Genomic DNA, 17,555 nt, shown 5'->3' with positions numbered 1-17,555 from the left:
GAGGAAGACGATGAAATGTATTAAAAGCGGCTTCTCTTTAAATATGTAAATGTGGGAAATACAAAATACTGTCGAAAGAAATGTTTTACCGAAGTGGAAACATACAAACAATGAAATATCTTGGATATGGTACTTATGACCAACGAAATAACGTGATAGAATAAGAATTCTATGTATTTAATTACTCCCTAAATACTTATCACTTACTTAGTTTGTGTATCAGTCGAATTCGGGTTATCAAACAGCGTATGAGAAACTTACTGAGTACATTCACTTACGCTGTGATGAACATCTGTCCCACTCCCGCGTGTAAACATTCTTTCGCGCCTTACTATGTACGAGAGTTCTCCAAAGGGAAATAACTCGGACGTATCTCGAAACCGGCGTATTTACTTCGCATTAGCTCCGTGTGAACGCTAAGCGAAGCTAATTCGAATTAAATGTAGACGCATGCGTAATGGCCAGTTTGGGTCACATGCATCATACCCATGGTCAGCTATATATATTAATGTTAGTTTTGTACGAAAAACTAAGCAAAATGATAATAATCACTAAAAACATGTACAAACAGCATGTCATTAGATAATGTCAGACGTAAATCTGTGCTCTGCATAGGCATACTGAGTAATACATGTGGAAGGAATTGGTTTTAAATACGACAACAATGTTTTAAAATAGTGATAATATGATTTTCTTTTTTACATTTTTTAAAACATATGCCGCTCATTGTTTATTTTTATACCATATGACGTCATAGTAGACTTATAATACGTATTAGTAATTAAAAATTACGTCATAACAGTAGTCAACGGAATGGTGAAAAAGACGTTCCGAAGTTTTAAAATTGGGCCCATGAAGAAACAATATATTGTCTAGATTGAATGCTGGTTGTCGGAGGAAATAACAAGTAATTTCTTGGGAACATATAAATAAACACGACAAAAAACTCCTTATGTATAGATCAGAATTATGTATGTAGGCCTAAATTGTAAACATGTAGTATACTACATGTAGGCCTATATAGCGTTTTGAACAAAGAATTCGGTATAGATCTACACAATATTCATTAAAATATCTATAAAAATAATTTTCAATAACATAGTCTATTCTTTAATTTATTTCGCGCACCCTTTAATAGAGATGCATACGAATTTAATGCGCATTAGTTTACTTCGCATTAAATATTACCGCCGTGTGAACGCTATTTAATTCGAATTAATTTAATGCGCATTATTTTACTTCGCATCAAATTTGATGCGAAGTAAAATTTAATGCGCATCCGTGTGAACGAGGCATAAGATGAATTTATTGTTGGTCGTTTGTAAATATACTGATAAAAAAAAGAAACACATAGTAATTTTTCGTTTTATACAATTTAGTTTTCGTATAAAATGAATTGCCTGATTACTCCATTTTACATTTAACGCTAATGCTTACTGGAAACAGGAGAAAAGAGGGTAAAACATGTTTTCATAAAATCCTAACATATTTCCCTGTAACTTTCAATTGTTATACGTTCTTATTAATGCATGTGGTTCAGGCAACAGTAATCTATCAAACGCGTGTGTTCTCGGTATTTGATTACGTTGTCTTTAAAAGATTTATTTTTCTTTAAGAAATGCTGCGTCTGAATAATACTCAACGCAAGATTACAATTGGATGTCTGGAAGCAGATGTGTCGCAATATGCAGTTGCAAGAAATTTCAATGTTGCACAAAGCACCATATCTCGCCTTTGGAGCAGATATCAGCAGCATGGCTCAACAAATGATCGTCATAGAACAGGTATACCACGCATGACGTCAGCAGCACAGGGTAGCTTCATCCGATTGCGTCATTTCGTCAATGATTCACACAACGTCGTCTCTACTGCATCTGTCATTCCTGTGATACGTAGAATATCAAATCAAACTGTTCGTTGTCGACTACGGGATGCTGGAATTACAGTGCATAGGTCTGTTTTTGGTATTGTTCTGACATCCTCAACATCGCTGGAGCAGACATCAGTGGTCTCAAACGCACATAACATGAGCCCGTAAAGGCTGGGAGACAGTTTGGTTCAGCTGTGGATGGTGTAGAATAGTTTTCCTTAACTTTTTGTTGTGTTATTAAGGCTAAAGTGACTGTTAATGCGGACGACATTAGGAACAGGTGTACTTACACTCGTGTTACATAAAAATCATATTAGATAAGAACATATTCGCGGTTGAGTTAAGGCTTTCCCCATAAATACCAGTCCTGTACATAAATGTACTTTACCGCACTGGCACATTGCGCGACGTCACAATGAATAATACGTCATGACGAAGGTCATGACGTACATATCTACAGTCCTTTTGTGGTTGGAAATGTCAAAATATTGTTTCGTTATTTACCACCGCTGTCAAACGGTAAACTGCAATCGCGTAAAAGTTTCTGTCAAATGGGTTATATTTTAGATTCTCTTTGATATTGAAAAAGTTTCAATTTCTTTTCTATATAACATACATGCTAAAGTAATATCCATATTATATTGTGATCTTGATATCGCCCCTAATCTGCACGTATGGTTACTTTCACAATGGACTCATTTGCATAAACAGGGTTTCCGTAAATAAAAATTTCATTATTGGCACGACACCCCGAGGTTTTTAAGTGAAAGATGTTTGATTTATGCGACATGTGAACTTCAGTGCAAAAGGAAAGTTAGGGGAGCAATTTCAGACTTCAACAGAAAATATGTTTTTCAGGCTAGATTCAACTTCGTATGTGCAAAAATCGCTGCATCTTGCATATTCAATGCAAAAATTAGACATGTTACAAGTCGCAATAAACTTGCTCTCAGCACTTTTCAAATTAAGAAATTAATATGCTTTGAAGTTATATTAACTTCAACTTGCATTGATATCTGGATATCGTGCCAATTCAACGATTTATACATACACGATACGTTTTTATCTTGATATTTGATCACGTGATACAGAGTTGATGTAGAGACTGTCGGTCTGGTGAAAAATGTATAGGAGGTCAATATGCACTTAATGATATAATTATACATATTGTTTTTGTATAAAAGGGTTGTTTTTACAGAATTTGTCACAAATTGATCTGTTTATTAATGCTTTTTTTCCTGACATATTTCTATGGCCCTACTTAACACAACTGCGTTCATATAGCGGGAATTTAAAAAGGCGCCAGCGTCTAGGGCAGATAAACTATTTTTATTGTTATTCATACATATTCTAGTCAAACTTCAATGACCATATATGGTGTGTCTGGTAACACTTTTGCATGCTTCCTAAAGGGTAAAAATGTGTGAAGAGAGCATTTTGATGAAAGGTTTAATCCAACCAACCCTAGAGAGTACATATATCACTCAGTCAGTCAGTCCGTCCATTTATACACGTATATATAATAATGAAAAGTGAAGATAACAAACCATGATAAATCCCATAACTCCTATAAGGAACGCAAATTAAAGAGTTGGGCAAACACGGACCCCTGGATATACATGTACCAGAAGTGAGGTAAGATGCCTAGGAGTAAACATCCCCTGTTGACCTGTCACATCCGCCATGAGCTCTATACACAACTTTTCCCTGCAATTACGTCACAGTTGCTGAGCGCAGACATTATCGGTCACATGACGCATCCGCCATTACAACCGTGAAACTGTGAGCGTCCTGAGAGATGTACACAGGTGGAGGTGGAGAATCATGTGCGGTTTTTAACTGCACTAATAACAGAAAGAAACTGTATTTATGGAAGCAGTCTATATGCCGAGAACATGGTGATATTCCTCACAAGGATTGTCCCTGCGTCGTTCCACACAGCCTACACACGATGCCAAAAATAGAAGAGAAACTGAAATGGCAGCAGGTATTGCAGCGGCACGATTGGCCAAAGACTGTGTTGGTGTGTTCAACGCATTTTATTGACGGGCGACCAACACCACGAAACCCAACACCTAGTCTGAATTTAGCTTTGTTTACAACTTCACCGTATGATATAGTTTTAAAATAGAAAGTACAGAAGACCAGGTCTGTCTACACATTCACTCCCCCCCTACATGTAGGCCTGTTAATGTTATGACCCACCACGTTTCAGTATATATATTTTTTAGAGTTTGACATATAGCTTTTCAGTGTGTACACATGCAAAAGAACTTGGTTAATTATGTTTTAATATGAAAGAAATTTAACCGCAATTATGAAAGAAGGCTATGTGTAATTTGAACTATTTTCGAAAAAGCAATTGGATCGTAACTCAAAGACTACCAAGAGCTTGACAGATAGGGTTATATTCAAAATTTGTCGTTGTTATAGTAAGGTTGTATAGTAAGACAATTGAGTTAGTAGGACAATTTTAACTTGTTAAATAAATATTAAAACATCATACAAACTGAATAAAAATAACATATCTGAAGGTTGGTAATTCTAATTAGGGCCATACTGCATATAGTTGAGCAACTTCAGGGTAACATTGAAAATTTTCACCTTGAGAAAACCATTGTCAACTGAGGCACATCTGAGGGATGAAATTTTCAATCAACTGCATGCATAATATCATGTAACAATTTTTCAAAGCACTCAAATCGCATCTTCTACAAATCTACAGTGAACCATACACGCTCAAATTTGACGCATGTTATAATTTTTACAATATCACCTGTCAAGTAATGTTTCCTGTTGCAAGATAACATTACCCTGGATCACGTGCTTTTTACTCTCAAGGTGAAACATGTTTTATCAATTGTTCGTTTACCAATCAGATTAAGTATTTTACATTAGGCCAATTAAAATTGATTGAGAGATTAACCCACCTCATATTTATTGTGACCCCAGATGATAATCTACTAATTAAGTTGAATTGGCCTTAATTTAAGTGTAACAAAGAAGTATCTATTCCAAGTCTGTTACTTTTTTATTAAAAAAAATAATCATGAATGTAATTCTATTATAGTTGTAATTACTATATCTGTGTAAACTTTTGTATATTCATATTTTAAGAATGCATTGTAGGTAAAAAAAGCTCCCGTCAAAGTTGGTCGTCGACTTCTGAAGAGAAAGTTTGTTGCACAGAAATTAGAGATGGTGGGAACAGATGGGTATGTATTATTGTTTGACTCCAATTGATCATAGAGAAGTAATAAGCCAACTTTATGTCAAGTAAAACACATTTTTGAACTGTCATTGATGAAAAAATATTAGAGGTTGAAAAAAAATATATAGTGTTAGCTCACCCGAACCAAAGGCTCAAGTGAGCTTTTCTGATCAAAATCTGTCCGTTGTCTGTCGGCGTCGTAAACTTTTCACATTTTCGACTTCTCAAGAACCGCTTGGCCAATTTCAACCAAACTTGCCACAAAGCATCCTGATGCACTCTTGAATCAGTTCATCAGAAGGATGTGATGGATAATTCACTTTCTGTTTCAGTGTTTTGGGGTGTTATTTTTGTGCAACATATGAGACACTATTCCAAAATTATAAATACAACACACTGAAACAATGCATGAAAAGTCAGGGATTTTTGAGTCGGCTCGCGAAGCGAGATGCTCCTTGCTATCAACGGCGTGCGGATCGCGTCACACAAACTCTCTGTGTTTATAATCATGCGCGTGTAAATAGTTCTTATTCTTTAGTTGTTGAAATTTCAACACTGTTTGGTAAATATCATTCCTTTCTTATCCATACTCTTTAAAACTATTCCGATTATGATTCTGCGCGACATAACATGCAAATTCTCCTTTTAAAATGTTTTGTCTGATCTGTTTATTAGACAACGTGAGCGCGTATGAATATATTATTTCAAGAACGACTTGTCTAATTTCTACATTGTCACGTGACGTTTTAGCGGGAAAAATATCGTGTGTTTACAGAAGTTGGCGAAGAGACTGATAGTGTGTGTTCACCGAAATTTGTGTTATAGGGCGAAAATATCTACGTACATTTCATCGAAGATTTATGTTATCATGGTTGTTTTCCTGCTATTTCCCCTTGGAATACTACTTTTGACATCAACTCTTCTGCACGAATGGATTCTTTATTTCCGTTGAACCTTCAGGATCAAGTAATTTGATCGCTGTGGTACCTGTATTTTTCATATTTTAAAAAGCGTCACCTCGGAGGAGCTAGATGCCATGCATGGGAAATGGGGTGGTCAATTGTGAGCGTGCTTCAGTTTTGATGACTACAACCTTTGTACTGTGTGCTAACTATTGGTATGTCGCTTCTCATCGGAGATTCACATATTCGCCGGTAATGTTCATTAATTCAATATCGAATATGTGCATTGTTGAAACATACAGATGGACCACAGATTCATACTGATTACCTTTTCTTGTAAAGGGGATCTAAGAGAGTGCAATGAATACATTTTCCGATGTTGTGTTAGGAAACAGTAGATCTATATAGGAAAATATTTTTTTCTCAAGAATTGTTCAGGGAAATAGGGTCATGACAAGTCAATGTTTTGTTTGAATTATGACTCTCAAAATTCCTCTCTAGGCCTAGAGTGTAAATTATCTTTAAGTATACACATTATGTTAAAATATATACCCATAGGCGCCTGGGTCAAGGATATTGCACTATAACGTATATGTAAACAATGGAGGAAATTCGAACCACGAATAAATATTTCTCTCTGATTTATGGTGTCTCTTTATAGATTTTTTCATGTTCCAGGAAGCTTAAATACACGTATCATTATCAGAGAACACTAATTTATCCTCGTTTTAAAAAATGTCTTATCCCACTGATTCATGATATATAACAAGGCTTGCAACTCAATCTACCCCTTTCCGTACCCCATGAGAGATATTCTCCAAAACATTGACGAGCAGATGAAGAGAGAGTCGACTCTCAGGCCCTTAAGGCCTTTGATTTAGGGTTTGTAGGGAGCCAAAATAAGGCCCATTTCCAATGTTAAAAAACAAATATTTCTCCAAATTTTTGTTTTAAAATTCCCAAACAATAAAAAAATAAAACTAGGTTACACTTAATTGTCCATAAATCATCAAAATTGTTAAGTAGACCTTTTTTGGCCTCTGCTTATTTAAATGAGGAAATGAGGTAAGCTTTGACCTGAATATAAGTTAGAGGGAGTCCAATTGTTTCTTAAATTTGATGCACTGGTTTGGTTTTCTCCCTAATTCTTTGATCCATAGAACATTTTTCCAAATTTCATGCAATTGTCACTATTTCTCCCAATTGGAAAGGCCCAGGCCCTTGAAATCAAAACCTTAAAAAACTCTGAAAGTGTAAATTGATACACACTACAATACCACATGTATTGATTTACATACAGATAGGTCTTTTGTTTTTGTCTTTGTCATTCTATGTTATAATGTACACTTTATATTGTAGGAGTGAACATGAAAAGCAACAAAAGGTGGTTGCTGCTGCAGATGATGTTTAAACTCTCGACATTATTCAAACTGAACCAATGATGACATCTTTTTTCAACGCAGAGGAGCATACACATGTAATAGAAAGCAGATCTGCAGGCACACAGTGGATAGATCCCACACTACATGAGCATGAATATGCTAGGCCGTGCATTTCAGGAGCCAGGGATACAGGAACACAGACGAGACCCAGTGAGACCGAGGACAAAGGAGTAAACTGTAGCACTCTGCATATACGCCTCACCACTGCTGATATATATCATCTGACTCCTTAGCCTTGTTATACACAGGACTGCCTTTAAACACTTTCAGGTAAACGGAGTAATCCTTAGTCAATATCGGCGTGTAAAGAACGGCCTAGCAATTGGTATGAAACAGTTCAGACAATTTTTGACCCAATGATGTAATTAACTTTTGTGCACCGAGACAGTCTGCGCTATAATTGAATTAAGTTTGCTGCATTGCAATTGGTTACATTATATTAACTACACACTGTTAGATCTGAGTCGAGTCCTAAAAGTAATGAAATGAAGTCCATAATGTAAGAAATTAGACATCTGAAATCAGACATAGCAATATGAATGTGAAAAGTGTTGCAAACATTGTCAAAGGTGTCTTCTGTCAAAATCTAGAGGTAAACCGAATGCTGTAAACGCCACTATAAAAGAAAAGGTCAAGGTAACGAACACTGATCAATCTCATATTAAAAATAGGAATTGGACAAACTCGGATCCCTGGGACATACCATAAATGGCATCTGGTGTCTAGAAGGAGTTAGCAACCCCTGTTGACTGGTCAAACCTGTCGTGCGCCCTATATCTTAATCAGGTAAATGGAGTAATCCCTGATTAAAATCAGTATGCAAAGAACGGCCTAACAATTGGTATGAAACATGTCCGAAAACATTTTCCTCCAATGACAGGTTGTGTTAGTAAATTTGATCTTTATTACAACCATATAGTTTGCGAAATGCTGACTTTAAACGAGACTGTTGAAACGCCTCGAACATTACCTTATTTTTGTCAGTAGCCTGCCCCGAAATTAAAAACTCATCATACACAGAACAAGCTCTTGCGTATCGAATCAGTTGAGAGACATATACACCATAAGCAGGTGATAATGCTACATACATTATAGATATGGGAAGCTGACGATGGAGAAGCTGGTTATCCCGTTGAACGTAAATTGAGTGGTTAGTTTGCCGTCAATATTTATGTTCAATAAAATATTTAAGTAAGAAGCAGATGTGGAAGACTCGGTGGTGTATCTAATTTCGAGTTCACTGGGTGACATATAAATGAAAATGATTATTGTTCATAAATAAAACGTCGTCCATTTATCTAAATGTTGAGTGGAAAGTCACAGTAGGAGATTTTTTTCGTGAAGAAGCTTTGAAATAAATTCTACCTCATAAGAATACGAAAACAGATCCGCTAGCCATCATCACTTTGGAAACAATGTCAAGGATGTTATCGACTATAGAAAAAGAACACAATATACCGTACTTATATCCGACGAGTATAATTGTTTTCCTGCAAATGTGCAGACTGGTTTTGCAAATTAGATAGATAGATAGAAGAACGAAAGCCAACAACATCCTACTTTCTTAAAGTGTAGGATCTAAAAAGATACAAGGCCAGGAAAGAAATATATTAAAGCACTGAAAAGGCCAGGACACTGTTGGTTATTAAACCTCAAATGTTCACCGAAACCCGCGTCTTTATCAAGAGACATAAATTACATAAAACGCATTTCTATAATATTTATTTACTATCAGATAAACATATAATTATATATAAAACAGATTCTTCATTACACATACTTTGCAGGTCTAGTTTGATACAAAATAATACTTGTAAAAAATAAACAAGTTGGAACCACCATTTTAGCATATTGATCTAAAACGCCATGAGTGTAAATGGCGAGTGCCATCAAGGTTGCAAATAAAATGTACACTCCCCTCTCCACTTCAGGGACTGGCATGAGTAGAGCTATAGAAGAAAACGTTTCTATGACCCCGATCACCACCATGTACATATATGGCGGGGGGTTGTATCCAAGTAATGTTGTGGGACACACTTTGGCACAAAGAACAAATCTCTCACTCTGCAATGAAGACAAATACTGTTAGATTTTTACAATAATGTTATGTGAAAAATCTGTAGAGTTCTGGTATTATTAATTGTCTGGCAATATGCATAATTACACAGTTTGGGAATGAATTGCTATTTTTTCATTAATCTAACAACAAATATGATTATATAAAATTTACATATACTCTAAATGCTTTTACACATGTGATACATTTAAAATATCAATTATCTAAGGATGGATTCTTGTTTTCTGGCAAAGTAATTAGAAGGTATGCGCCATATATGCTTGTATTTTTTTAGTCGTAAAACATGGGTTGCGAAGCCACATTACTCATTCTTACATACGGTTAGAGTCTGGGAAACTTGAATTAAAAGGAACTCCATGTATATCTTTATTGGAATTAGCAGTGCGTTAGAATGCCCCTTTATTTAATCGTCTCTAGAATCACAGCAAGGAAGGAAGAAGGAAGAAACAAAACTCTGGGATAAGTCATAACTGGCAAAAATACCATATAACTTAAATCGATAACCATACATTTTTAAAACTTTGTAAACAATAGCATACCTCTATCTTTATTTTCATAACAAATACTAAATTATCTATAATGAGCTTCTGTCATAATGTATAACCTTGATTCTTTCTTGTGAAACAACTTAAATACAATAGAGAGTAGAATGTATTTTGATCATTGAAAGTTTTGGGGAAAATCCTAAATCAGTTCCTTTGAAGAATTTTTTTTAGAGAAACCTTATCTTTCTTACATTATCAGATATCCCTAATTTATTTTATGTCATTATGCACCTGTCTACAACAGTGCTACATGTATCAAATGAAGGTGTCCAAAAAATCTAAATAGTAGAAGTAAATGTACATTGTACACCCAAATAACGATCAATTATTAGAGGAAATTCGGTTCATATCCTATAAAATTTGCCAATGTTAATTTGTTTTGCTTTGCTAAAGGACATATATAAAAATATACTCATACATTAAGTTTATATTGTAGATTAGGAAAGACTTTGTATGGGCTAGAATTCATGCCTGTTATAGTGAAATTCCTAAGTCAATTTAAGACGGTGACCTTGAACTAACCTTGACAAAGAAACACGAACCGTGACACCCAGTTTACAGTGGTCATTCTGTAAATATTTCAATTCAACGCGCCCAATACTCATACAGTAAATAGAATAAGAGGGATTCATTCTTCAAACGTGCAAATTGATCTACTAGTCCAGTAATTAATATTTTGCAATGCAACTGTTGATATTTGAATATACAAATCCTGCTTGTAGTATTGCCTTATTTAACCCCTTTTTATGAAAATGATGGACAATTATTTTTACGGATTATTTTAGGAAACCATTTACATGTAAATATAGAAATGCACCAACCGCTTGTTGATGTTCCGAAGGAAATAAATGACATATTTTGACCAACCCAGCCTTCAGAAATACAATGGCCAACAGCCAGGATATTATGTAACCAACCAAACCGACTGTATCCATTTACACTGCAAAAAAAACGAGATAGAAATAATAATATCAAACTCCTGTCCATTAGTTAACACGTACATTGTATGTCTGGGTGATTGTTTGTGTTGCGTCCTGTCGAGAATTTTTCACTTATATTGGGACGTCACCAGCTGTAAATGAAGCACCGATACCAGTATTTACTTCTACATTGATAGCTCTGCACAAGAAGTTCATATACAAGTATTCACTTCTACATTGATACATGTAGCCCTGCAGTCAGACATATCTGTTATATAGATTCTTAGCAGGGTACATGAATTCACATTCCCTGTCAAAGTATATGTTCCCCCTCGCCAAACGGCTCAGGAGATTATAAATGTGTGTGTGCGTATGTGTGTACGCGCGTGTATGTACCTATTATTATGTTATAAATATAATTACACTGTGCGTTCTTTAATACACATTTCACTATAATAAACAATAAAATTCATTATAAATCAAAGGAAGTTAAGTACATGTATAATGTTTTCTCGCTTTGTTTGCATTGGTAATGTGTGGTTTCATTTGACAATTAAGGACGTTCATTTCATAAATAAATATTATAACTGCCAATATTCATGAAACATGTGTTAATACAATAATAAAACAAAATTTACTAACCTGTTCCTGTGTGTCCCACGACGTCCCCTTACCCTAAATACCACGACGTGCGCTTACTCTAGATACCGCGATCACACACGGGACGGAATCATCAAGGTCAACATTCGATCCTCGTCTTGTGACTCGACAAGGACAGTCATACTTTTTTCTTTATTCGCCGGTGTGTTAAAGGCTAATACTTGTTCTTTTTCATGATTATTCTCTGTTTTGGAAATAGATTTTATACAAAGAGAAGAGAATTGCATTTTCGTTAAAAACATGTATTGTACAGATAAATAATTACACATATAATTAATTTTGAATGCAATGTAATCCTTTCTGCTTTGAGATTTCCCCACTTGTTGTACATTATTATTTGTGTGTATCTAGGAATGTGATTCAAACAGTTGCCAAACATTAAATAGGAGTAATGAACATTAAATGAATTGTAAAATGCTTTACACTGCTATGACGGGAAGCAAGATGGATTTCTGATGTTTTATTCGATATGAAATTGGTTGTTTTGTTTAACTGTGCATATGACAAGGTTGTAATTAATTTTGTATATTATACAAGTAAAATTGCAATAAATGTTAAACATATGATCACGATTAACATATCAATATCCATTCATGCATCTGCTCATTAAAATCCTTCATAAACTATAACGTGCAATTTGTTACATACTAGTATCATAATATACATTGGCGGATCAACAAAAAAAAATTAAGGGGGATGCGATCCAAGTTTGTAACACAAAAAGGGGGGATTTATCACCTAAAAATGGCAAAATATGACCTTTTCATCACAAATATTCGACCAAAGGAGGGGTTGCAACCCACATAACCCCCTTTAAGACTCACCACTGAATTATAGAAATATTGTAACGTGTAGCGGTCACCCAGTCAAGTGCTGATCACGCTCGCCGTTGCTTAACTTGCATGATCAGGAGAGTCTCTACCACGTCACTAGAAAGGCTAGCTCTCTAATGAGGCAGTACAAGTTCCCTCTTATACTGTCCGCTACAATATGACCAGCTGTGGGGGATTTTCAATCGGAAGTGACCAGTTGACGACTATAAAAGGACGAAACCATTGATCAAATATACACCATGAATCTAGGAAATTTCAGAAAAGTCTCTTTTTTATCCTTCTCGTTTATTAAAAACGCACCTTCTTTCAACATTTGTCGGCAGTTCTATGAAATCTTTTTATGCCCCTGAGATCGAAGATCAGGGAGCATATTGTTTTTGTCCTGTCTGTCATTCTGTAATTCTGTCTGAAACTTTAACCTTGCTAATAACTTTTGAACAGTAAGTGCTAGAGCTTTGATATTTCACATGAGTATTCCTTGTGACAAGACCTTTCCGTGGGTACCAACATTTTTTACCCTGTGACCTTGACCTTGGAGTTTGACCTACTTTTTGAAAACTTTAACCTTGCAAATAACTTGTGAACAGTAAGAGCTAAAGCTTTGATATTTCATATGAGTATTTCTTGTGACAAGACCTTTCTGTGGGTACGAAACCTTTTGACCTTGACATTTGACCTACTTTTTAAAAAAAAAATGACATTGGTCATAACTTCTAAATGCTTTCATATTGCACATGAGCATTTCTTGTGACAAGATCTTTCTACTGGAACCAACATATTTGTCCTTGTGACCTTGGCCATCTTCGAAATTGGCCATTATCGGGGGCATTTGTGTTTCACAAACACATCTTGTTTTTTTTAATGAATTTACATCAGTGCCCCCAAGCAGTCGACTTTAACTTTTATACAGAGCGAGTTCTTAGAATAAGTAATGTTCCAATCATCACTTTTTACACCGATTGGGAAATATTTAAAACTTGGGTTTTGGTACTGTTCGTGGAATTGAATATCACAAATAAACTACAATGAAGACTATGACATTTTAACACAAGTATACGTCTCTCTTTATTGTTACTTGTCCATGTACTGTGTTTAATACTTAACAATGTAATTATGATATAATGAATGCGTAATAGTACAAATTTTAGTCTAAATAAATGAAGTAGTACATTTTTTACGTTATAGATTACAGTCATAAATGTAAGCAAATGTTGTAAAAGACATACTAACAGTTCCTCAATTGTTGTTAGAAGATTGATATAGTCAGTTAGAATATTTCATTATTGCATGTACAAATTGAATTAAGTTCTCAAACCAAAAAAATTTCTAGAAAAGGTCATGTTTTGCAAAACAACTTGATTCATTCGTCATCATCTTCGTCGTCGTCGTAGTCGTCTACATGGGGAATTCTAATATTCAGTGTGTCTCCCATTTTCGTCGCAGTTGTTTTATTTATATCAAACTCCTCTGGGATCTCGTAACATTCCGAGAAGTTACGAACCCGGACCCACGTGGCCTCGCTATATTGGTGATCTCCTTTGATGGTGATGTTTTTCCCGCTGACGGTGACGTGGATCTCCTCCAATTCAAATCCATGTATATTAACAACAAGGTCCATGGCTTCGCATTCATCAAGGATTTCATGAATGAGTTCAGTTTTCTCATCGATATCTTCAAGATACTCCTCGAGGAGGTCTTCTACGGACTTGGTGTCGTCGTCATTTTCTTCGTTGCAATGTTCATCATCGCGTACAGACAGGCAGCAGTTATCTAGCTCCTCACATTCTCTTTCTTCCTCGCTCAGGCAGCTTCGACGATCAAATTGATGATGTTCACCATGGTGATGGTGATGATGATCGTTATGGTAATTGTCGTCATGGTGATGATTACCATGGTGATGGTGATGACTGCCATGGTCTCCGTCAAATGGATAATGATGTGATTGATTGTGGTAATTCATCTCGGGCTGAGAGCAGGTACCCGAATAAGGATTCATACCTTGGTGAAATGCTGCCCCTGGACCACCACATATCTGTGACATGCCTGGCATATACATATTCATGCACGGGAACGCAGGCATTATAACGAACGGAAATCCAAAGGATGGCATACCTAATGGAAAGAACCCATTATTCCCAATTCCATGATATCCGGAAAGCGGACCTGGACATCGGGCGCCTTTATATCCACTGCATGGTGGAATGGCTGGATAATCATAGCGACAAGACGGCTTGCCAGTGTGACTAGCAGGGGGGTGGTCCTTTTTCAGAGGTTCCTGGGGAGGAGTCGGTGGCTTCTAAATACATTCAAAATTAGTTAGATTATACTTTTATTTCGTTTGTTTGTTTTACTTGCCAACGAGAATTTTTCACTCATATTTCAATAATTTTGATTTCATTGTTTCAATTTTTTCAAAGTGCAGTCAATATTGACTTATATCATGTAAAAATCTAAAATATCTGAATTGATTGCATTCATACTTGATATTCTTATTGTGTTATTTTGTATTTGATTGATATAAATTTTAGAATAAGCCCACCATTATCAGTTATGCGTACCGGAATCTTGACAATGTTGATTTCCTTTTCGGGTTCGTCTTCAGTGTCGTCAATGTTTACCTATAAATAATTAAACAAATGAAAGACAGTTTCTATACAGCATGTAATTCAGGATGATGAAGTATATCTGGTGGAGGAATATTTCTACAACTGTAGCAGATGAGAATGAAAGCAGACAGTCATATTCAGGCAGATACTCACATCTACGTCATTTCCGTTATCGTCATTCGCGTCGCAGTCGTCTGCTATTATGTGCGCTTCCTGTGGAAAAAAAATCAATTTGGAAATTATTCGACAGTATGCAAGTTTTCACGTAATTAAAACTACAATTTTCTTGCAGCCTTTGAAATCTTAACAGCAAATTATGTCTATGTACATGTTTGAAATATGACTTTACAATACCATCCCTGCTTTTATGATAGAAATCGAAATCCATTACTTTGAACATGTTAAATACACTAGGGATAGCGCTAATAAACTTGTCTCGCTGAGTTAAGATTTTTTTTCCCCTAATTTCAACACACTTTATTATGTATAACATAATAGGATTAGGCAGCAAGCAGAGCCGATATAACCCTTCTAAGTTGAGAAATATTACCTTTAATATGGCGACGAGAATGGGTATCGTTCGGCAATTGTCTTCTCCATCCACTTCATCCTCGCCACCAGCATCTTCATTTTCTTTTAAGTCCTTTCCACCTGCATCATCACCCCCAAGTTGCGTTTCTTCTCCAGGTGTGCCTTCATTAGGCACACTATCCTCATCAGCTATTTGTAACTTTTCTTCTTCCTTGTCATCTTCTTTCTTAACAAGTGCCATTTTGATGATATTTAAAAGAAAGATTTTAAGACCTGTTACTTGACTATAGCAAGTAATGAATAAAAAGAGAAGAGTGGAAAGACAAAACAAAAGTCACGGATTACCGGAGTCGTGGGTCATTTCCGGGGCCCATTTTGGATTTTAAAAAATCCTATACATGAATATTTGGTTCACAACGATTTGCAAAACTAAATCCATTAATTAATTTTGAATTTATTATTCAGTATATTGTTTATTGAAATGTTCTTTAAATTGCCTCAGCACATGAGTGTGAGCTTGAATTTACATGTACCCTGCAGTGAACCAGAACAACAGGAAATGTTATGTTTTTATCCTGACGTGTGTATGTAATTAGTTAAATGTTTCCGGGGTCTGTGAAAAATAAAATACTACGTGGTTAGATAATGTGCTCGTCTTTTAAGTTTTTTGGATTAATATCAATATTTTCAACTGGCCAAAGAGTCTTTTCATTTTTGTATAAAATGTGTAAAAATATATTTGCATTTTTTCTTTTTATTTACATTCCTACGCGGTTCAGAAATCATGTGATTAAGACCATGCCTCTTCTGTAAATTAGCTCCTGAGTATTAATTTTGATTTAATCTAATTTAGTATAGTTTATATTTAGTTATATTTAGTTTAAATTAATTTTCTGCGCTTTTATCACGCTTAAAGTTATGAAATTAATTAATGAAAAAATTATAAAACATGGAAACTGAAGTTTATCAATGAATATAATACTTGTTTTAAAAACTCGGATTATGTAATGTTCTGATTTAATATCTTAAGATTTTAACATCTACAATCTAAATATTTACATTACATGTATACGAGGTTCATTCATTGCGCAATAGTGTTATTTGATCCTATCCTGTTTTGTTTTTTAAAATAAGATGTAAAATGATTACACTTTAGCACGATTACAATTTCATCTCTACAATTTCAGACAATTAAAACTGTAAGACTGCAGTCATTTGATAGAAAGCAAGTTTAAGACATGAAATATTAAACAGTAATGTATTTTTTAAACTGTTTTATAAACTCTGTTGTAGAGCTATTTTATGAACACCGACCATTTCTTCCAGTCTGTAAAATAAAAAGCGAACAGCCATGAATGCATCGTTCATAAAGTAATTCAATATCAACTTAGTTTAGACATACACGAAGAGTTATTTTTTCCTTTGCTTTTACTACTCTATAAATTCTTCTAATGATCGATCATAAGGAAGGGAGGAGATAACTAGAAATAATGTTTGATTATTCATGATATAACTTTTTCTAAATGAGTGCTATACGATTTCATTTTGGGATCCTCTCTCTCTCTCTCTCTCTCTCTCTCTCTCTCTCTCTCTCTCTCTCTCTCTAGCCGACCAAACCTACTAGGTATAGCTATAGGGATATCTATAAAAGTTTATCTAATACTCTCTATTGAATTTTGAAAAAAAGAAGGTTTTTGAGAGAGAATATTAGTAAGGACATGTCCTCACAACACTTGTCCTTACTAAGCTAATATTTTGTATTTACATCTTTCACATGCTGTAGATCACATTTATGAGGTCGTAATTGTGAGGACATTTATTTGTCCTCATAGTGCAATTTTTTTCCTCACAACGTCTGTCCATTGGTTGAAATTTGTCCTCACTTTACACGTTTTACTGCCCCCCCCCTCTCTCTCTCTCTCTCTCTCTCTCTCTCTCTCTCTCTCTCTCTCTGTCTA

At 35.2% G+C, this 17,555-nt stretch overlaps 2 protein-coding genes across 2 annotated transcripts; both read right to left on the bottom strand.

Annotated features, from left to right (window-relative positions):
* Positions 1-9,136: 9,136 nt before the first annotated feature.
* Positions 9,137-11,802, bottom strand: LOC125676303 (uncharacterized). The gene is made up of 4 exons (XM_048914189.2): positions 11,789-11,802; positions 10,869-10,987; positions 9,822-9,838; positions 9,137-9,489 (listed from the first exon to the last, which is right to left on the bottom strand). The coding sequence occupies exons 1-4, from the start codon at positions 11,800-11,802 to the stop codon at positions 9,196-9,198; spliced, it is 444 nt and encodes a 147-aa protein (XP_048770146.2). The 3' UTR covers positions 9,137-9,195.
* A 1,695-nt stretch (positions 11,803-13,497) lies between these two features.
* Positions 13,498-17,469, bottom strand: LOC125673329 (uncharacterized). The gene is made up of 4 exons (XM_048909870.2): positions 15,617-17,469; positions 15,220-15,279; positions 15,019-15,078; positions 13,498-14,756 (listed from the first exon to the last, which is right to left on the bottom strand). The coding sequence occupies exons 1-4, from the start codon at positions 15,836-15,838 to the stop codon at positions 13,821-13,823; spliced, it is 1,278 nt and encodes a 425-aa protein (XP_048765827.2). The 5' UTR covers positions 15,839-17,469; the 3' UTR covers positions 13,498-13,820.
* Positions 17,470-17,555: the final 86 nt, after the last annotated feature.

This window comes from Ostrea edulis, chromosome 3 (genome assembly GCF_947568905.1).
Source record: "Ostrea edulis chromosome 3, xbOstEdul1.1, whole genome shotgun sequence".
In the NCBI taxonomy this organism is placed as follows: domain Eukaryota; kingdom Metazoa; phylum Mollusca; class Bivalvia; order Ostreida; family Ostreidae; genus Ostrea; species Ostrea edulis.
Note: the sequence above shows the minus strand (reverse complement) of the source record. Positions and strands in the feature narration are given on the sequence as shown.